The following is a 22,120-nucleotide window of genomic DNA, read 5'->3' as shown; positions in this document are numbered from 1 at the left end:
CTATATCAATTGCACTACTATCACCACAAAGTTTTTAGGAAGCTATTCCAGAGGTTAGAGTCTTGGCAACTGAAGATATGATCACCAATAGTGGTGCGATTAAAAGCACGAATGTTCAAGTGGGCAGAATTGAAGAAACGCAGGTATCTGAGAGTTGTAGGAGATTCGAGAGAGAGAGAGAGAGAGAGAGGATCCAAGGCCATGCAGAGGTTTGAAAGCAAGGATGAGATTTTTAAAGTCACGTAACTTAACTGGAAGCCAATGAGCAGAGTTCTGGATGACCACAAGTTTAGAGGGTAGTGTGGCCGGTTGGCCAATGTCGACAGTGACAGCATCAATGAGAATGGTTGAGAGCTACAATCAAGCATGCTGGGAATTTTGGTCAAGTTGTGTTGAACACAGATGCAGGTCAGAGAAGGCTGCAGCAATTCGTGACCTGTCCTGGGAGATGTGACCTGGCACTTCCTGTGTTGACTAAATAAGGGTAGTTATTTGGATGAGTGCCAAACATCCCAGTGCTAATTATTCCCACCTTATTCCATATATGGTGAGAGAATGTGACTTACAACTCGGTATATACATTTGGGCATTGATTACAAGCAACTCCATTGGCTGCAATCAAACACTGTGATCAGTTTCCGGTATCAGGCTGAGTGACAGGGAACTTTCTGGAAGAATGCGCAATGTTTAGGATAAAAGATGTGCTTTTGAGTCTTTTTTCTCAGCGGAAACTCGAGAATCACAGTCGCAATCTGTGCCCTGAAGGTAGCTTCAGAGAAGGACAAAGAACCACAAGGAAGATTAATGCTGAAGGGCAGACCTGGCCAATTCACTCAAATGGGTAGTAGCTGTTTTTAATCAAAAACTTAAAGTTAAGAGTTAAAATTAAGGTTCAAGTTAAATGAATTAAGTTAGTGTTGTCACTAATGTAGATTTATGTTGATTATTGGTACTTAACTTTTTTAATAAAGAGAAAGGTTTGCCTAAGTGAAATCTAAGTCAACTCTCTCTTCTTTAATGGTCACACAAAGGTTTAAGTATTCTCGCCGCAAAACAGTAGAATTCAGAGACCAAGAGAGAAAATGCTGGAAAATCTCAGCAGGTCTGGCAGCATCTGTATGGAGAGAAAAGAGCTGATGTTTCGAGTCCAGATGACATTTCGAGCCCAAATGACCCACAGCTGGGCTTTGACAAAGGGTCATTTGGACTTGAAATGTCAGCTCTTTTCTCTCCTTATAGATGCTGCCAGACCTGCTGAGATTTTCCAGCATTTTCTCTTTTGGTTTCAGATCCCAGCATCTGCAGCAATTTGCTTCTATTTAGTAGAAATCAGAGCCTTGCTTTGAAAAAGTGAAGTCTATAGTAATCAAGATCTAGATGAGGGTATAAGCACCAGATGAGGGGTGCAATCAGGGGATGTTACTGAGGTGGATTTTGATGATGATATGGCTGTCGTCAGAAGCTCACAGATTAAGTATGACACAAGATTGCAAACAGTCTGGTTCAGCCTCAGACAGCTGTCGGTGAGCGTAATGGAGTCAGTGTCTAGGGAATGAAACTTGTGGCAGGGACCAAAGACAACAGTTTTGGTTTTCTGAGTTTATTCAGAGGAAATCTTTGCTCATCTAAGCAGTCTGACAGTTCAGAAACACAGTGGAGGCAGTGATGAGGTTGAGCTGGGCGATATCACCAAGAAACAACATGCACTTGAGAAATGTACACGATGAGTTAAATCTAAGCATTATACACATTCCCATACTGATAAGTGCAAAACGGTCTCAGATGCACCACAGCATTCATATTCCATTATGTCAAAACTGCAAATAAAAGCAACTCGTACAGAACCTGACAGCTGTAAGGAGAAATTCAAAAGATGTACACATTATATAGGTCATCATAGCTCTTCAGACTAATTTTGCAAGACATGTTTGCATTACAGTCATAAATAGAATATATTTTATACATCGAGTTGTCAAGAAGACATTTAAGCGTTGCGCACATTGTTTCCAAGTATTCAGGAGACAAGATGACTGACAATCAAATACTGTGTAATCTCCCAATAAAGCAAAATGGATTCCAGGACATCTGAGTTTGTCAGAACATCACAGGGGATATTTAAGCCATTTGTCCTTTGTTTACCTCACCCGAGTTCTATTTCACTGCACAGCAGTCTGAAATCAAAATGCCCAATTACCTTTTCTTTCCCTTCATCACCGGCTCTACAAGTTACACTTTTTATTCCTCGCATGGACAACACAGCGGAGCAGGGACAATGCTGCCAATAGCAGGAATGAGCCAGATGTTATGTAATACACAAAATAATTCTCACCTATTGATTATTCTGATTAAAAACTCCATGTGGAGATGAACTAGGATGAACCCACATCCTATTATGTTCTGGCACAGCATCTTGGGTCAACAGTGTTCTGAAATCTCAAGACTAGCTTGTTCCCACATTATTCAACTATAAGGATATTTTGTTGATTCCACTGCAAAGCCAAGAGGCTGATTAAGATTACATTAATGAAAGGAAATGGTAACCTTAGCTTTCCAGTTTGATCTGAGGGATGATGGTCGCTGGGCAAAATGCTCTTTTGGAGAGCACTTGATGGCCGATTGGCCTCCTTCTGCACTGTAGGGATTGATGATTCTTGTTTTTGGATGATATGTCTTGAACGATAATGTACAACATTTCAACAGCCTCAACTCGCTGCCACTATTAGGAGCAACGTACAAGCTTAATTTACATTTGTATTTGTGTGTTAAGAAAGGTGGAACATGATTCTAGCTTCAGTGAGAATTTTTTTGTGGGCTTTGTGCCAGGAAGCCTGAGGCCCTATTAGTATATAAGCATTTTAATGAGATTGTATAACCCTTGAAGTGAAGAGATGGGTTACAAAGGGATTAGTAGTTTAGTGAATTTAGTGAACAAATGAAAAGTAGAAAATCTGTGCAGTTGCCTAGCGACAAGGGTCCATGGAGACACAGAGAAAGACAGAGGGCAGTTCAGTCAGTGTGCACCAGAGAGTGAAGGCAGAAGTTCTAAACCCTTTAGTAAGAAATTCTGCAAGGCTGCGGAGGACTTTAATTTAGGCAACTTGTGTTTGCTCTGAAGTGCAAGTAACAGAGTTCAGATTGCAGGTTTTATTGGTTGTGTCAGAGATAACAGCTGGGGAAAAGCATTTAGCGAATGCTCAGAAATCCATCGGAAGAAAAAGGTTTGCTACTGAGCCAGCCCAAGCAAGATGCTTTGGTGTCGAGATGCTGGTAAATCTTCCCCGGGGTTGTGTGTCTGTAAGGGTGTTGTTGGGATAAAAGGAACAGTGGAGAATCTGAATAATTTTTTTGACGTTTCTACAGAAATTTTTCTAATGTCTTTGTCTCGTGGAATATAAGCTAATTTATCTTGTTTAATAAACACTGTATACAGTGTTAAAAGTAAACTCTTGTGAGCGTCTTCAGTAACAAACCTTCATGGTTTCTTAAAAAAAGAGTTTGGATCTGTCAAGCCAGCTTTCACTTTGAGATCTGACATGTCCAGTATCAACTGGCATCATAAAACCACCAGGTTTGCACACTTATGCACTCTGATCTCTGTTACTGCACATAAATGCTCTTGGCATTTAGGACAGTTAGGTAGTCTGTTCCAATTTCCAATGCTATCCTTGAACGAACCACCGTGTCTCCGAGAACCATGGTAACTCTGAAATTCTTTAATCATCTCCTGGGAACTTACAGGTTTCTTGTCTACACTCTCCTTTAGCATTACGTAAAAGAAATAATCAGTATGGCTGAGATAGGAACTTACAACGTTAAAATTACATGTACAAAGCTGTGTCCTAATATTCTGAGCCTTATAGAATATCAATTCTAATGTAATCCCAGGGTGAAGGCTTGTTTCATTCTCAATTGGAAATTATTGCAATGAGCTCATTTCAACTTTACTGTCATTCAGAATATGCAAGTTCAGTGCATTTTACTCACCAACAAGCTTCTAAAACTCCTTCCAAGGTCGTGCTTAACACATTTTTTTTCAAACTGAACGTGCCAGCATCTTAATACTGCATCTTCTCAACTTACAAGCAATGAATATCCTATTTTGCTTTTTAAAATATGGATGCATTTCTAATAACATTGCACAGAAGGAATATGCAGGACCTCAATTAAACATCTTCCCAAGTTAGGGGCAGCATATTAGCTTGGATAGAGGATTGGCTAATTAATAGAAAAGAGAGTTGGGATAAGAGGGACATTTTCAGGATGGCAGCCTGTAACTAGTCCAGTGCCACAGGGATCAGTGCTGGGGCTACAATTATTTTCAATATATATTCACGACTTGGATATACTATTGCCAAGTTTGTGGATGACCCAAAATAGATATAAAGGCAAATGGTGATAACAAAGAGGGATGGATATAAAGAAATTGAGTGGACAAAAACTTGGCAGAGAACAACGACTCTTACATAGTGGCCTAGGGTGGTATAAAATACACTTCCATATAGTTCATTGGTTCCTATTCAAATGAAGCTGTTATCTCTATTCCCATCTTCCTGACATCTTCTCAGAACTGCTTGCATTTTTCAGAAAAAAAATTAAAATAATGCTATTGCTACTACTTTATATTCACTTTTGGTGAAGTGTGCCATGCTAACTCAATGTGTGAATTCTTTTAGTTCAACTCCCTCCATGCGACTCATCCCATTTCTAAGCTTATGTTTGCCTGTTAAATAAATACCAACCTGTGGTAATGTTGACTAAATACACTCAAGATTTGCCATAATTTTGCAGACACCTAATATTTACCCCCTTAACCTGTGCTGTTCATTTTTACAAAGTATTCAGCTTTTCAAGTCTTTATAGTGTAAACACTTCTTCCTGACATTCCACTGAATCTTAGCTGGGTCCTTCACAGCATTCCATGTTTCTTTTATAATAATGTCAGAACTGGGTACAACAATCCAACTGTGACCCAAACACTGCAGAGTACAAATTCTACATTAGGTCTTTGCTTTTTAAAAAATTCATTTTACAGAATGTGGGCACCGCTGGCTAGGCCAACATTTATTGCCCATCCGCAGCTGCCCATCACGAAGTGGGTAATTTAATACTCTTGTATATAAAATCCAACATTCAATTGGCCTTTTGCACCTGCAATCCCACCTTTAAAGACTTGCCTATCTGCACCCCTATATCTCTGTTCCTCCAATCACTTATGGTCCCCAATAAGTCCTATTCCTTCTTCAGTTATCCTCCTCTTCTTTATGTATTTATAAAACCAACTTAGGATTTCTTTCATTTTCTTTGTCAATATTTTTTCATGCCCTCTCTTTGCTTTTCTAATTTCCTTTCTAATGTCACCTTACACCTTTTATATTCCTCCAGGCTTCTGCAGCATTAAATCCTCAAGATCTGTCACAAGCTTCTCTTTTCTTCCTTCACTGTCTACTTTTAAGCTCCTCGACATCCAGGGGGCTTGGAATTCATTAATTGTAATTAGATAATTCTAAGGAGGCCTGATTAAAAGGACGTATACGTCAATTATCAAATTCAAAAGCTGCTTTGTGGCTTAATTTAAACTTATTTTCATTAACATAAGAACTGCCGGTTTTGTAGAATTGAACATAATAACAAAGATTAAACAAAGTGTACAAAACTTCATCTTTATCAAAACTACTGTATTTCACAGTACATTTAAAAGAAATACTTTCAGATTGCTGTCTCAGATTGGCATCACCTTACAGGATTCCATGCAGAAACCATCACCCTTCCCAAACAAGGCCAAAACGTTACACATTGCTAACAGTGGGTGTAGAAACAGATTATTTCTTCAGTTAGTCTTGGTTCTAAGTCCCAAACATTGCTGCACAAAGCACACAACAGTAAATGTATTCATGGGATCTAACAAAATTTCAAATGAGCCACAGCATTTGGTGAACACTTGCAAATGAGCGAGATTGAATGCAAGAATGAGAGAACACCAACATTGAGAGTCTGAGGTAATCGAAAATAACAGCTGGCCCCAGTCTTTTTCAACACCCTTCAGTTAAATTAGGAAGATGAGTGAGGGCGAGAGAAAGACAAGTTGAGAAAGATGTTTAATATTCAAAGACCATCTTTAATTCCATGATTTTTCATGGAATTTAAAATGAACTTTGGGAAGAGAAGGGTTCGAAAAAGTGGGAGAGAGAGCCAAGTGGAGATGGTGAGCCTAGGTACATGGACCCTATTACTGCACTCTTATCACACAAACGAGGATCAGCTAACCGAGCACAGATGTGGAAATGAATTGTGTAGCAAAGCATTACACTTGTACGCATTCATTGTCATCCCGAACATCAGCTAAGCAAAAAGAACAAAATATTACAGATGCTGGAAATCTGACAAGTCAAATAGAAAAAGCCAGAACCCATCAGTTGCTTGGACTACATCAGTGGAAAAGCAGTCAGTCAACAATGGTCTGAAGACCTCTCCTCAAGAGAGATGTTGTAGATGCACAGTACATGCAAAGTAGGAGTAAGCCATTTTGATCCTTGAGCCTGCTCTGCCATTTGATTAAATCATGGCTGATCTGTTTTTAAAATTTTCCTGTCTATCTCTCCTTTCCTCTTTGACTCTCATTATTCAAGAATCTAACAGCTTAAAAATATACAATGACTTTGCCTCCACTGTTCTCTGGGGAAGAGAATTCCAGACTAAAAACTCTGAGTTTTCCTCATCGCCATCTTAAATGGGAGACCCTTCGTTTAAAACTGTGTCCCCGAGTTCTAGTCTTTCCCATTAGCAAAGAAACATCCTCTCACCAGCAACCCTGTCTAGTCCACCAAGATCCTGCGTCAATAAGATCACCTCTCCCTCATTCTTCTGAAAGCCAAAGGAGGCCCTGCCTGTCCAACTTTTCCAAATGAAATAACTCCTTCAATCCAGGGATCAGTCAAGTAAACCTTCTAATTCAATTATACCCTTGTGTTTAAAAAGAATGTCAGAGTGGGAGAATTGAAACGGCAAGCACAGGAGATTCTGTGGTCTTTAGTATTATTTCCAGTAGAGTTCAATACAAGTTTCAGGCACATCTTTCTACTCAACACGTTACAGCCTTATCATTGACTAATTGCTTCAGAACTTAGCTATAGCTCCCATTTTCTGTGTAGGTTAGGGGAATTAGCAGGGTAAATATGTGGAGTTATGGGGATCGGGTCTGGGCAAGATGCTCTGTCGGAGAGTCGGTGCAGACTCAATGGGCTGAATGGCCTCCTTCTGCACTGTATGGATTCTCGGAACTACTTGAATGAACTATTTATCCATGATCTAATTGAATGGATGAACGTCTGCTCCTTCACTCTCCTGGTAGCATCATTTCTGCTATTTAATCATCTCTCATCCTCCACTGTGTGTGCTGTTTTTCTCCCCCGAGTTCTTGCCCCCTCCCCCCCCACCCACCCCGTCCAATTCTGCCAATCTACCTCACTGTCCGCAGGGATGATCTTAAGACCTAAAAAAGTCAATGACTTCTGATTTTCCACAGATGCTGCCTGACTTGATATTTTCAGCTTTTTCAGTACCTGGAAAACAACTTAATGTGTTCACAAATTACGTTAGTAAAATGTGAAGTTAAGTTCATTGTGTTTGGATTAGAGCTGGCAGATGTGGAGTGTGCGCACAAAATAGCCTATTGTTTACTTATTAAGTTTCATTCACTTTGGAAAAAGACTTTTTAGGAATGGCTTAAAAATCTGTTATGCACAGCGTGGAACAGGAACAAAAGAACAGGAAACGACTGAATGAATGACTGCTGGATATTATAATTAAAATGGATTTCTGGCATGCACAACATTGTGGGACATTTCAGTATACACACAAGTTACCTTTCACTGGTTCTATACGCTTTGGCAAGTCCAGAGTATCAAAGTTTTTGTCAGCATCTACATTCCTTTTACCTAAACATGGAAGAGAAAAACAAACTCAGGAAGATGGCTATCATATTGGGAAACATTCACAAGAGGCTTTAGGTGTGGCACATTCCATCAATAAATAAGTTTTAAAAAGCTCGACAAATCTTGTTTGAAATGACATTGCTGTACTAAATCTCCAGTCTTCAACTTGCCTCTTAAAACTGGAGGTTCAAAGAATAGGTCAATCAGTCCCTCGAGCCTGTTCGACCATTCAATTGGATCATGGCTGATTTCTACCTCAACTCAATGTACTCGCCATTGCATCATGCACTTGAACTTAACCCAACAAATATCAAACTCAGTTTTAACATTTCCAATTGACCAAGGTCTCAACAGCTTAAATATTGTGACTGCAAGAGCAAATCAGGAACCAGATATTTTATAAATATGTTTACAGCACAGAAGGAGGCCATTCAGCCTATCACGTCCATGCCAGTCAACAAAGATCTGACTACACTAACCCCATTTCCTGCACTTAACCCATAACTCTGGAGATTATGACGGCACGGTAGCACAGTGGTTAGCACTGCTGCTTCACAGTTCCAGGGACCTGGGTTCGAATCCCGGCTCGGGTCGCTGTCTGTGTGGAGTTTGCACATTCTCCCTGTATCTGCGTGGGTTTCCTCCGGGTGCTCCGGTTTCCTCCCACAGTCCAAAGGTGTGCGGGCTAGGTTGATTGGCCGTTCTGAATTGCCCCTTAGTGTCCCGGGATGCATAGGTTAGAGGGGTTAGAACATAGAACAGTACAGCACAGAACAGGCCCTTCGGCCCACGATGTTGTGCCAAGCTTTATCTGAAACCAAGATCAAGCTATCCCACTCCCTATCATCCTGGTGTGCTCCATGTGCCTATCCAATAACCGCTTAAATGTTCCTAAAGTGTCTGACTCCACTATCACTGCAGGCAGTCCATTCCACACCCCAACCACTCTCTGCGTAAAGAACCTACCTCTGATATCCTTCCTATATCTCCCACCACGAACCCTATAGTTATGCCCCCTTGTAATAGCTCCATCCACCTGAGGAAATAGTCTTTGAAAGTTCACTCTATCTATCCCCTTCATCATTTTATAAACCTCTATTAAGTCTCCCCTCAGCCTCCTTCGCTCCAGAGAGAACAGCCCTGGCTCCCTCAACCTTTCCTCATAAGACCTACCCTCCAAACCAGGCAGCATCCTGGTAAATCTCCTCTGCACTCTTTCCAGCACTTCCACATCCTTCTTATAGTGAGGTGACCAGAACTGCACACAATATTCCAAACGTGGTCTCACCAAGGTCCTGTACAGTTGCAGCATAACCCCACGGCTCTTAAACTCCAACCCCCTGTTAATAAAAGCTAACACACTATAGGCTTTCTTCACAGCTCTATCCACTTGAGTGGCAACCTTTAGAGATCTGTGGATATGGACCCCAAGATCTCTCTGTTCCTCCACAGTCTTCAGAACCCTACCTTTGACCCTGTAATCCACATTTAAATTAGTCCTACCAAAATGAATCACCTCACATTTATCAGGGTTAAACTCCATTTGCCATTTTTCAGCCCAGCTTTGCATCCTATCTATGTCTCTTTGCAGCCTACAACAGCCCTCCACCTCATCCACCACTCCACCAATCTTGGTGTCATCAGCAAATTTACTGATCCACCCTTCAGCCCCCTCCTCTAAGTCAATAATAAAAATCACAAAGAGCAGAGGACCAAGCACTGATCCCTGTGGCACTCCGCTAGCAACCTGCCTCCAGTCCGAAAATTTTCCATCGACCACCACCCTCTGTCTTCGATCAGACAGCCAGTTACCTATCCAATCGGCCAACTTTCCCTCTATCCCACACCTCCTTACTTTCATCATAAGCCGACCATGGGGGACCTTATCAAACGCCTTACTAAAATCCATGTATATGACATCAACTGCCCTACCTTCATCAACACATTTAGTTAGTGGGTAAATATGTAAGGATATGTGGATAGGGCCTGGGTGGGATTGTGGTTGGTGCGGACTCAATGGGCCGAATGGCCTCTTTCTGCACTGTAGGATTCTATGAATGTAACTCACCACCTGACTCAATAAAAAGACTTCCAACCATTTACAAGACAAAAGTCAGAACTGAGATAGAATACTGGCCTGAATTCCGACAACACTCAAGAAGCCTGACACCATGCAAGACAAAGCAGCCCACTTGATTGGCACCTCAACCACCACCTCAAATATTTACTCCCTTCACCAATCGGTGACAATACCATCTACAAGATGCACTGCAGGAATTCACCAAGGCTCCTTTCATAGAACCGTACAAACACACGACCTCGGATATCCAGGAGAACACAACTGAGAAGTCTAGCCCAGGTTTGTTTTGTGCTTTATCCCGTCTCAGGACAATATATTGTTTAAAATATAATGCCCAGTATTTCAAATGAGGTCAAACCAGAGAGAGAATTACGAAACTATAGAACTCCCATCACTGATATGCCTCAGTCCCATGGGATCAAGGATAACTTGTGTCCACCGAGGTTTGATTCCGAGATGGCTGTTAAGTCCACTGCGCAATCATAGAATCCCTACAGTTGAGGAGGAGGCCATTCGGCCCATCGAGCCTGCACCGACCACAATCCCACCCAAGCCTTATTCCCATAGCGCCACATATTTACCCTGTTAATTCCCCCAACACTAGGGTCAATTTAGCATGGCCAATGAACATAACCCACACATCTTTGGACCATGGGAGGAATCTGGAGCACCCGGAGGAAACCCACGCAGACACGGGGAGAATGTGCGAACTCCACACAGACAGTGACCCGAGGCCAGAATTGAACCCAGGTCCCTGGTGCTGTGAGGCAGCAATGCTAACCACCGTGCCATCTGCAGACTCTGACATATATGTGGTGCTTGAAAGGTTGGGAAGAAGGGCTGTTTGGAAGTTTATTGGATGTAGCAAATTGGCCTCTGCATGTGCCCAGCAAAGTCATTCAACATCCTTACTTAATGAACCTTCTCCATTTTGGTCTCAGAGTTACCAGGTATATTTGACCTGATGGCATCCCAAAAGCATTTTGTTGTCCTTCATTGAGTCTCCTGCTGTGCCTCAGTTCCAAGTGGGGCAATTGTGTTAAGAGCACAGTTGAGGTTAAATGCTAGGGTATTTCAAATCCCAGAAGGGAAGATGGAATGCCTACCCTCAGGTGTATTTTGCATTTTGGTATAATGTGAAAAAGATGCAAGAATCAATGTAGGATGTTCCAGATGATTTTATGGGGCTTTTAAAGAAAATAAATGTTCATTAAACAATAAAACACAGACGTCAATTAGAAATATATGCAACTACTTTAATGGTTATATACAATATCTTTAAATTTACCCAAAATCCCTTTATTTTCCTAAATTCAGAATTAAACCTACCCAAACAACATCCCATAGGTTTTAAAACTATAGGCAAAACCCAGCAACAGTTAACACACCAGGCAGTTGTACCGTTTGGTGATGCTTCCAACTTGGGGTAGAACGATGGGTTTCTCAAACAAGCTTTGCTCCAAGCACAACTTGTTGGGAGTTGACACAATTTCCTGCTGTGGCCTCAGGTCTCAAAACCATCAACTTATATAGCGTGAATTTGCCTTGATATACTATTTTACCATTTGATGTTCCCTTATCTGAACTAACCTTCTCAGAAGTCAATCTTAATTACCTTTATTTTGTGCATTCGCCTTTCAGAATGGAATTGTGAAACTCACGCCCTCATCTTCGGCTTCAACCTTTTACATCTTTTACTTTAACTCTTGACATTCTATTCTCCATTATTCCCAACTTGTCCTAGGTGAACTTCTGTTTAGTGTTTCTAGGCTCATCAACATATCAGTTCCACCAACCCAGCTAGCATGTGTTGACTGCAGTTTCCATTTTAAAAAATGTACCACCACCAGAACAGATTACCAATTACTGGATTTCCTTGTCTTTTATTTTATCGTGATTTCTCAACAATTGCTTCCAGAGTCTGGTGTCAGGCATATGAACAACATGCCCTAGCCAACAGTTAAGAGTGAATAGTGCCCCAGTGCTGGACATGTTGGCTTGGGAGGGGGTGCTTCTGTTAGACTGCCTTTGTTTCCACCAGATTTGAGAATTTTGTGAAAGCACCAAAGTTGGTACTTCTCCAGTGCTTTTGAGGTACCTGCTGTAGGTTGTGTAAGTCTCTAAAGCATATAGGATCACTGCTGTGGCCATGACCTTAGTCTTGAGTTTAAGATCCTGGTCCTCAAATACTTTTTACCTCAGTCAGCCTTCCTCAAGAGCTGACTCCCATGATACAGATAATGGTCCACATTTCCTTTAATACTTTAGGTTGATACACTACCATAATGTTTCTCAATTACTTCCATGAAAATTGCACCTACTTCACATCAACAGGAAGTGAACAACAACAGGAGCAAACAAACAATCAATAAAAATACATAACAGCAGCAGACTTACCTTGATTAAACCACTCCTCTAAATTGCAAAAGAGCAGCCAAGAAAAGTGCGGAGAGAAAAGCAACAGTCAAACCAGGCATGAAAAAGCGACAACATTTATTAAATAATGAGAAAATACAATCTCTCTCCTTCTCTAATTTTGTCACGTGCACTTGCTTTTCATTAGATCACTATAATTATATATTTTATCAAAGCTATTTCCAATAGCACTATTGCTTTTCAGGTTTAGGAGCCCAATTCTGAAGCCCCAAATCAAGGGCAAAACACAAGTATTAAAAGAGCATTTTTGTCAGCAATTATCAAGATCTCCAGGGAATATAACACTGCCTGCCAGATAACCTATACAGCATTAGTTGAAGAAATGTTTGGCCACTGCCCATGATTGCAAGAACATAATACAGAGACAGGCAATGAGAGATAATTGGGTAGAGAGGATTAGGTGGCTGGCAGGGGCAGTGAATGGTTTCATGTGACCACATTTGTTTAAAAAAATGTCCTACACTGAAATATTTCAGAGGCCAAGCCAGATGATATATCAAATTATTATTGCTTTGTGATCAAAAATATCTTCTAAAAACTTTTATTCTCTGCTGTAATCAAATCTTCTTGTAATTTAACAGCCATTATTTTTTTAAAGCATTGCAATATGAAGCTCACATTCCCACATTACAGGTTGCAACTTAAACTACACTTCCCCTGTCATATTTCTTACCTTTTGCCTTCTTCCCACCAAAGCAACCAGAATCATCTTTCTTCTTCTTCTGAGAATTTCCTGTTCCAGTTTGCTGGTCTGTTGCTGGTTCTCTGAATTTATCAGCTCCTGGCACTTCTCTATGCACTTGATAGGAGAGGTTTCTCATAATACACACACAATTCTCAACTGACTATTAAACAAAAACAATTACATTTCCATAAGAAACATAAAGCAGTACATTTCAAGTCAATTGAGACGGCTCTATTTTCTTAATTCTTATGACTTGCAAATGAAAAAAAAACTTATTTTTCCTGAGTCTTGGCTGCATTTCAATCCAGTTCCAGATGCCACAAGGCTAATACCCTAACCTTCGGCACCACCCAGTAATCTTGGCATATAATATTGTTGAATAAATATTATGACTCAATTTCTGTGTCGTTCATAGGTACATACTACTGTGTTCTAGTAATGACAACATAACTTATTGATGTGATTAACTAACTAACCTCCAAGCATGAGATGATAACTGTTGTACTGAAGAAAAAACCTGGTTTGATTGAATGATTTCTGGTGATGTCCTTGCAAAATATTTCCTTTTTAATAAAAGCTCAATTGTTTAGGGCTTTCATCTGTGTCTCAGCAATCATCCTTCCACCCAAAATAATGCTTTGTCCTACATCTTGTTTGGAGTATCTTAGCATAGACTTCCTGGCAAGCATTGCCTACACTATTCTGTGATGAGCTTTTTGTACGAGTTTATTTTTTTCCCTCCTGTTGCTGGAGGAGACGACATTTATTTTTAAGCCTCCAGTAACGCGTGCTTCTTTGCGACTTTTGACACACTTAACTAATGAAATCCCTTAATGGTTGCAAAGTCAGCTGGGATTTAACTGAACATGCTACTGCTTTAACACTGAAGCTGCCACTGATAACCTATAATGTGCCTTTTTGGACTTGCTGTTTTCTTTTGCACAGTCAACAAAGCTGCAGCTGAGTAAATGTCAAAATACCATGCATGCGAGAGATCAATGACAACTTGAATCCAAATTATGTTATAGCAACCAATTAAGAGTCATTTTGAATTTTCTTGCGACTACAAATTACTTCAATAAAAGGTTGAAAAATGTGCAAATTTATTCTAATTTTCCAGTCCTATCAGTTTTTCAATACCAGAGTTCTATTTCTACAGCAACAAATCCCTTTCAATCCAAATTGACACTTCATTACTTCTGCATAGACAGCTTTGAATCGGTTGAAGCTTACATCATTCCCCCCACAAACTATAAATGTTTCTCAATTATCTGTCCTGCAGTGTTGAAGATAGTGATGAATCCTGATGGACAATTCCATAGATGTTCGCTATCTGATCACACCTAAACACAGTTGGGCTACTGTTGACTGATAACGCTTAATAATGTTGAAAGTAGAAATTGAACGTTGAATAGTGCGAAAGCACAGTCAGGCTTCACTCGATCTCTCACATTCTGAATTTCTCTACAATTTAATTTTGTTTAGCTTTATTTATAATTTTCAGGAAGGGATTCCAAGTGTTACCAAATTAAAAAAAGATAAACTTGAAAACTACAAGTACAATTCCTTTTCATGGAGACTGAAAATCTCCAATTGACTGATAAAATAGTTTCTCTCGTCAGCAATGTCTCCAAGGCAACAAACATTTCATGTAAATAATGGTAAAAGCAAATCAAACCCAACGGTCTTTCAAGCGGAAACCTGTTAACATTACAGGAAGCTCACACCTTGGAACAATTCCAGTCTACTTATGCATGCAGTTAAGTTCAAGACCATGAAAGGGTTAAATCCATTTACGTTCGGCAGATGAACAAAACAATGAAACATTTGAAGGACAAGTGGAGCCAACATGCTTTAATGGATTCTGCTTACTTTAAACATTTCCGAATGCTGGCCTTTCCTCTGCATGACTTAAATTTATGGTTGCAAAGTCAGCTGGGATTTAACCGAACATGCTACTGCTTTAACACTGAAGCTGCCACTGATAACCTATAATGTGTCTTTTTGGACTTGCTGTTTTCTTTTGCACAGTCAACAAAGCTGCATATTTAATCTTTGTCCATTGTTTAAAGGGCAGATAATGAAATTGGGCTACCTTCAGCCACTGAGCTCTTTTAAAGATAAGCCTGCAGAGGCTGAGGCAACGTGTTGTATTTGTTATTGCATTACTTATTTGTTGGCTTGTGCTTTGTGAATCGAGTGATATGCAATTTGCAAAAGGTTCCCTGTTGCCATCTTGCCTCACGGATGTAGAAACAATTGGTTAGCATCAGCAATCTGAATTTTATGCTAATTTAGATGTGGATTCAAAATTTATACACGGCTCCCTGCTAACCACAATGTAACCCATGAAGACGAAAGGTTGGAAACTAGAGACTCACTTTTCATTACACAATTATGGACACAAGTTACCTTTCGGTCCATGTCTTTCTTGCCCACCGCTGACTGCAGTGCATGCAGGAGTGCATCTACCAAACCTTCGCATTCTCGAAGCCTTCTGCGAGCATCACTTCCATCCGAACTCACATTTCTACCAAATGGAAAAAAAAAAATTAGAACAAAAGCTTCTTGCATGCTGCAAGGTATCCAAGGTGGGAAACAACACCAATTCTTGAACTCGCATATTAAATACTTTATAAAAAAATTAATTTATGGGATTTGAGCATTGCTGGCTAGGCCAGCATTTAATGCCCGTCCCTACTGGTCCTTGACAGGGTGGTGATGAACTGCCTTTTTGAACCACTGCATTCCACGTGCTGCAGGTACATCTACAGTGCTGCAGGTACATCTACAGTGCTGTAAGGGAGTTCCAGGATTTTGACCCAGCAAAAGTGAAGGAACAGTGATATATTTCCAAATCAGGACAATGAATGGCTTGGAGGGGAACTTCTAGGTGGTGGTGTTCCCATGTGTCTGCTGCCCTTGTTCTTCTAGATGGCAGCAGTCATGGGTTTGGTGCTGTCTCTGAAGCCTTGGGGAGTTTGTGCACTGCATTAAGTGCGGACTTAATCAGAGATGCCTATGTCACGGGTATCAGGTCAAACTATATCCGACAACGACTGCTGGAACAGGGTGGGCTGGATCGACAAAAGACTGTAGTGCTTGCCGACTCGTTAGAGGTGGCCTTCCGTAATCTCGATGCAGTCCAAGGTTGTGACAAGCTTCTCGAGTCTTGTTGAACCTCATTCAGGCAAGTGGAGAGTATTTGTTACATTTGAGCAATAAGCCTAAAAGAAATGATACTTTTAACCCTTATTCCATGTTTTCAGTGCATGATGTAAATAACAATATTGCTACAACAGCTGAAATATCTGAATATTCTGGGCAAAAAATGCATAAAAACAATACATACAGCTAATTCAACTTGGATTTTTAAGAAATGAAATTCTACAGAAATATAAAAAAGGTGAGAGCACAGTAAGTGCTCCCACAAGAAGATGTAGAGAATTCATTTCTCTGAGGGTTAGCTGTGAAATTCTCTTCCCCAGAAAGCAATGGAGGCTGGGTCGTTAAATTTATTCAAGGCCAAGTTAGATAAATTTCTGATGAACAAGGGAGTCCGGGGTTATTGGGGGTGGCGTGGACGAACAGGAAAGTGGAATGGAGATCAGCCATGATCTTGTTGAATGTCAGAACAGGCTTAATGGGCTGAATAGTCTACTCTTGCTCCCAAGTCTTGTGTTCTAATTCAGCCCAATTCAATGGCATATCCTACTGGAGATAAGTAGAACTGACACAACCTTCTCAAAAATTCCTGTTCCAGAAGGTGGGGTGCGAAATGGCAATATTAAGATAATGTTGTCAACTCTGGTAGGAAATCTACTAAGAAGTTTCATCACATGATCCCTTGGCGCCAAGTGCTCACCCTCACTCTTGATTACCCTTGGCATCCCATAGTTCTAGTGACCTCCCACAAAGGGAAACATCCTCTCAGCATCAAGCCCCCTGACGTTTCAAAATCATCTCATTCTTCTAAACTCGAATGGACATTGGCTCAAACTGCTCGACCTTTCCTCAAAACAACCCCTTCATTCTAGAAATCAGCCGAGCGAACTTTCTCTCGACTGTTTTCCATGCAAATATAATCCTCCATATGGAAGGAAACAAAATTGTACAAAGTACTCCTGGTGGATCTCTCAAATGCCCTGTACAGTGTAGAAAGACTTCTCCTAATTCTATACTCTACCCTCCTTGCAATAAAGGCCAACATCCTGTTTGCCATCCTAATTACTTGCTGTATCTGCATATTAGCTTTTTGTGATTCATGTACCAGGACACCTAGGTCCTTCCACACCACAGATTTCTGCAGTTTCCCTCCATTAATTAATTCTGCTTTTCTATTCACTCTGCCAAAGTGGACAAATTCATATTTTTCACATTTGCTATACCTGTCAAATTTTTGCCCACTTACATAGCCCTTGCAGGTTCTTTGAATTGTCAACTTTTGTATCAACAACAAACTTGGCTGCAATGCAATTGTTTCTTTCATCCAGGTCATTAATATAGATCATAAACAGTTAAAGCCTCAGCACCAATCCCCGAACATTCCCGTAGGTACCGTTTCTCAAGCTAAAAATTGCCCAATTTTCTTTGTCTAGCTTTCTTGTTACATCTTCAAAGAACAGGAAAAAATTTGTTCCCCAAGCTTTGGTTCAGTTGAGAAAGGCGCAAAGTGTTAGTACGTTCCTTCTATCTACAAAGGACAGGGGCCCACGTGTGAATATATGTGGCTTCTAGCATCTACAAGTGAGCCATACTGCGAGCCCAAATGATAACCTTAAATTAGATTTCAGTGTAATTCTTAGCAAAATCAGGGTTAAAATCATTATATCCATTTATGAGTTTGTGAGATATACAGCAAGCAATGATCTGATCAGGGTAGCGATTATCGAATGGATGGCTTTGATGTGCCCTTTTTCAGCATTAAGCTTGCATGGTGAGCGGGTCCAGGCCCCATTTACAAGGTTGCCGATACAGCCAATCTTATAGCACGATAGACCAGGTACTGACTGTATCCGATGCCTCCACCAGAGTCAACATGCCAACCAATCAGCACTCTTTTTAAATGCAGTATAGATCATTGTTGCTCCGTTAGTTAGCAATTTCTTTTGAGCTATCCCACCAGTGCAAGACAAAAAGCTTAGAGAACTTTTCTTTTTCAAAACATACTCAAATAAACTTATCAAACACTCTTGCTCCTTCACAAAAACGTGTTGACTCTGCCTGATTGCACTATGCTTTTCTAAATGCTCTGCTATTTGCACCTTGATAATGGATTCCTGCATCTTATCAATGACAGATGTTAGATTAACTGGCCTGTAGTTTCCTGCTTTCTCTCAACCTCCTTTCTTGAATGGTGACATTAAATTTAGAGTTTTCCAATCTGCTGGGATCTTCCCAGAAGATGGGGAATTTTGGAAGATTACAATCAAGGTATTCACGACCTATGCAGCCACTTCTTTTAAGACTCTAGGATGCAGACTACCGAGTCCAAGCAACTTGTTAGCCATTAACATTCCTCATAATGGATTTTAAGTACTTGGGACACACTGCTATATTAATGGCTCTATATAAATATGTTGACCTTGTTGAATAATTCTTGACCGTCAACCAGCTTTTTTCCCATCAATTTCTGCTTTTTTTCTTAGGTACCTATGATTTTTCCTCTGGGCTGCTGTGGCAGTGATCAGGAACCTAAATCCTAATTCTTGGCAATTCAAGGACAATCAAGGACAGGTCACAATATTAGTGAGAAAAATGTAAATAAATTCCAAAGATTTAGTGAGCTGTCAAGAGGGTGGGTGAATCATAAAAATGTGGCAAACCGTGCTTTGTGCTGTACTATTGAGATGTTGCCAAATCTGGTAGGAAATCTCGCAGAAACCCAATTTCATCCAGCGTAGAAGTGGGAGCACAACTAATCAAAGCTTGAATGCAATTTCTGACCTCTGCTGGAAGAGGCACTTGAGAAACTCAATAAAAGAGGAAGGTAGGTTCACCTGTGATCTTCGCCCCAAGATTGATAGTCAAACTCATTGAGAATGGCCAATTGGGCAAATTATTGGGGAACAAACTGTAGCTTTGAAATTCTACTCCAGCAAGCAAACAACAAGTTCAAGAGATTGAATTCAAAAAACTGAATAAAGTCATTACTAAATGTCAGCTAAGCAAATTTCACCTGCAATCAGTATTGTAACATGTGAAACACGCATAACAAAAGCTGTGGGAATGAATATTTCTTGAATAAATATAATTTTAAATCACTTCAGTTATGAAACATAGAAAAATTGCAGATAAAAACCTTGCGCAGCTTTTACCATCACCTCTGGCAATTGAGTGATGTAAAACAATTACCTGTCAATTTACATTCAAGTATATTGAAGAAATCCGTTTTTCATTTAATGATCTACCACTCACTGCAATTGCTAATAGACAAACATTTGGAATGTCAGGTAAAAATTAGGCATGTTAACAAACTAATTCAACACTAAAAAAATCCACAATCATATCGATCAAGAATTCCTCTAAAGACTACTTCAGACAAGTGACATGGCTAACACAATTTTCAGGGCCTCAACTGTTTAATTCTATAAAAGGTAAACCATTATTCACCCATTCAGGCTTGACGAACTGTCAGCACAATTTCATGTGGAACTTGCATTTAATGCTTGCAATAAAAACAGGAAGAGTCAGTGTTTATTGGATAGTCATATAGCAAGGATGCTGGCTCACATTAAATTGGTTAAAATTCTTAGAACTGGAGCAGAAATTATGCACTTTTACTGAGCACTTCATGAAGATTCTGAACTAGAATGCGTACATTTCCAACCGTCTGGAAATATTGCCTTATTTCAGAAACAACGGTGCACATGCACCAATGCTAGAGTAAGAAAGTCCAGCGTCTTGTTTTTGGGAATAGAGTGCTCATCACAGCCCCTCAGTCAAAAAGCTTCTATCCTTGTCCATTTACAGGGGATGCGTATAAACATGGCATTTTCCAAATGAAATTATGAAGGTGAAAAGATCAGATTGATTGAGATCACCACCACAAATGTAAAAAGTTTCAACTTGATTGAAGAAAAGTAATGCCATCACCTGGGTTAATCCCCATCAAGAAATTACAAGGTTTGTTAGCAAAATCACAGAAATACATAGAATCATAAACAACAGTATAGGTCGTCACCATTTGGGCCATAACGCCTGTGCTAACTCTCTGAAAGGGCAGTCAAACCTAACGTTAGGAACAAAGTATAACTTTAGGCTTAATGTCTATTTATTTGGGTTTCAAGAAACGTAGACATGGTTTCAATTTAGTATTTTTGAGAGCTTGGTGCCAAGATGTCTGAAGGGCCAGACGAGTAAGTCAGGTTGTCTGGATTTGTTTGCATATATACATTTGAATGAGATTTTATAGACCTTCAAATGAAGAGATGGGTTACAAAGGAGTTAGTAGTTTTTTTGATGGGGAGGGGGGTGCGGGGGGGGGAAGACAGTGGTCCAATGAAAGACAGGCACGGGGAAAGACAGCAAAGAAGTTCTGAATGTATATGTCAGAGTGAAGTCATGAGTTCGAAGCTCTGATAAGAAATACTGCAAGGCTGCTGGGGGCTGAGTTTAGGGAACTTGTGTTTACTCTGTAATTTAAGTAATAGGGGGTTTGGAGTACGGCTTTGGATGTTTCAGGGAAATATACCAACTAGGGAAAAAACATCGAATGAATGCTCAGAAATCTGCCAGAAAAAAATCATTTGCAACTGGGCAAATCCAAGTTAAGATAGTGGTAAAAGTTCATTGGGATTGTGCGTATTATTGGGATAAAAGGAATAGCGCAAATTTGAATCATTTTCTTGCATTGAGATTTTTTTCATTTTTTTCTGGTTTAATATAATTTTTTGCTGTTTAATGAAAGCATTCTTTATGTTGAAAATTTATCAGTAAACTCCTGTGAATGTTCTCAGTAACTTTCCGCCTCATTTTCTTAAAAGAAAAATCATAGTTCGGATCTATTTAGCCAGGTTTCACTCCGGAGTCTGACTTGTCCAGTGTTATCAGTTATAACTGATATGGGAATGGAGGGATACAAAAGAGTGGTCTAGTTTGGACCAGCGCGGGCTAATTGTTCTTTGTTTCTCGTTTCAAGGCTTCATTCTAAGATCATCTTGCTGGTGCCAGTACAGAGCGAGACTGCGGATAGTTGGGAACCTTTCTCGGGGGCAGGGAATTCAGATGGTGTTCGTAAAGCAGAAGTGGAAATGAATAGGGTTGGGAAGCATTTTCTGATCAGGGCCAGTGTGATCTCCTGGACTCGTTTCAATCGCCTCAGGGGGTCGGAGAGGAATTTCCCAGATTTGTTTTTCCCCATATTGACCCTGGGGTTTTCACTCTGGGTTTTCGCCACTCCCTGGAGATCACATGGTCTGGAATGGGGGGGTGGGGGTGAGTTAATAGGTTGTGATGAACAAAGCATCGTAGCTGTGAGGGACAGCTCGGTGGATAGGATATTAGGATGTAGATAGGCTGGAAAATTGGGCGGAGATCCTGGATTCAGGATTCAATCCTGGACCGGGGAGCGGCGCGGGCTTGGAGGGCCGAAGGGCCTGTTCCTGTGCTGTACTGTTCTTTGTTTGTTCTTTGTTCTATAACATCAGTCCCAGTCTTGTTTTTTTGTGTATAACACTGGAAATTCCTAATCCTCCAAGTACCTGACCATCTCATTTTGAAAATTATTTATGGAATCCGTTTACTCCACCTTTTCAAGTAAAATGTTTTAGATCACAACAACTCAACTGGAAAAAAAAACTCATCTCCCTCCTGATCTTGGATCTATGACAGCTGGTTCTTGATCTACTCACCAAAAGGGAATTTTTTTTTAACCACCAAAAACTCTCTGCTATTGCATCACATCTGAATCTTCCTTGTTCCAACCACAACTGCCCTAACCTTTCCAGCCTCTTCTAATACCTAAAGTCCCACATCCCTGATAATATC

The 22,120-nt window shown here is 40.3% G+C and overlaps 1 protein-coding gene across 25 annotated transcripts in view; it reads right to left on the bottom strand.

Annotated features, from left to right (window-relative positions):
* The window catches only part of arvcfb (ARVCF delta catenin family member b), a 322,152-nt gene that overhangs the window by 48,184 nt on the left and 251,848 nt on the right, over nt 1-22,120 (bottom strand). For 21 of the 25 annotated variants that reach the window (XM_078227206.1, XM_078227208.1, XM_078227218.1 and 18 more), the window contains 4 exons: nt 15,545-15,662; nt 13,121-13,292; nt 12,409-12,426; nt 7,863-7,934 (listed from right to left, as the gene is read on the bottom strand). In XM_078227206.1, the coding sequence (XP_078083332.1) occupies nt 7,863-7,934; nt 12,409-12,426; nt 13,121-13,292; nt 15,545-15,662 (380 nt within the window). The remainder of the gene's footprint in view (nt 1-7,862; nt 7,935-12,408; nt 12,427-13,120; nt 13,293-15,544; nt 15,663-22,120) is intronic. The other 4 variants (XM_078227226.1, XM_078227214.1, XM_078227227.1 and 1 more) reach the window with 1 other exon arrangement.

The sequence above is a fragment of the Mustelus asterias genome, chromosome 13 (genome assembly GCF_964213995.1).
Source record: "Mustelus asterias chromosome 13, sMusAst1.hap1.1, whole genome shotgun sequence".
Taxonomy (NCBI): Eukaryota; Metazoa; Chordata; class Chondrichthyes; order Carcharhiniformes; family Triakidae; genus Mustelus; species Mustelus asterias.
This window is presented reverse-complemented; position numbering and strand designations above follow the sequence as displayed.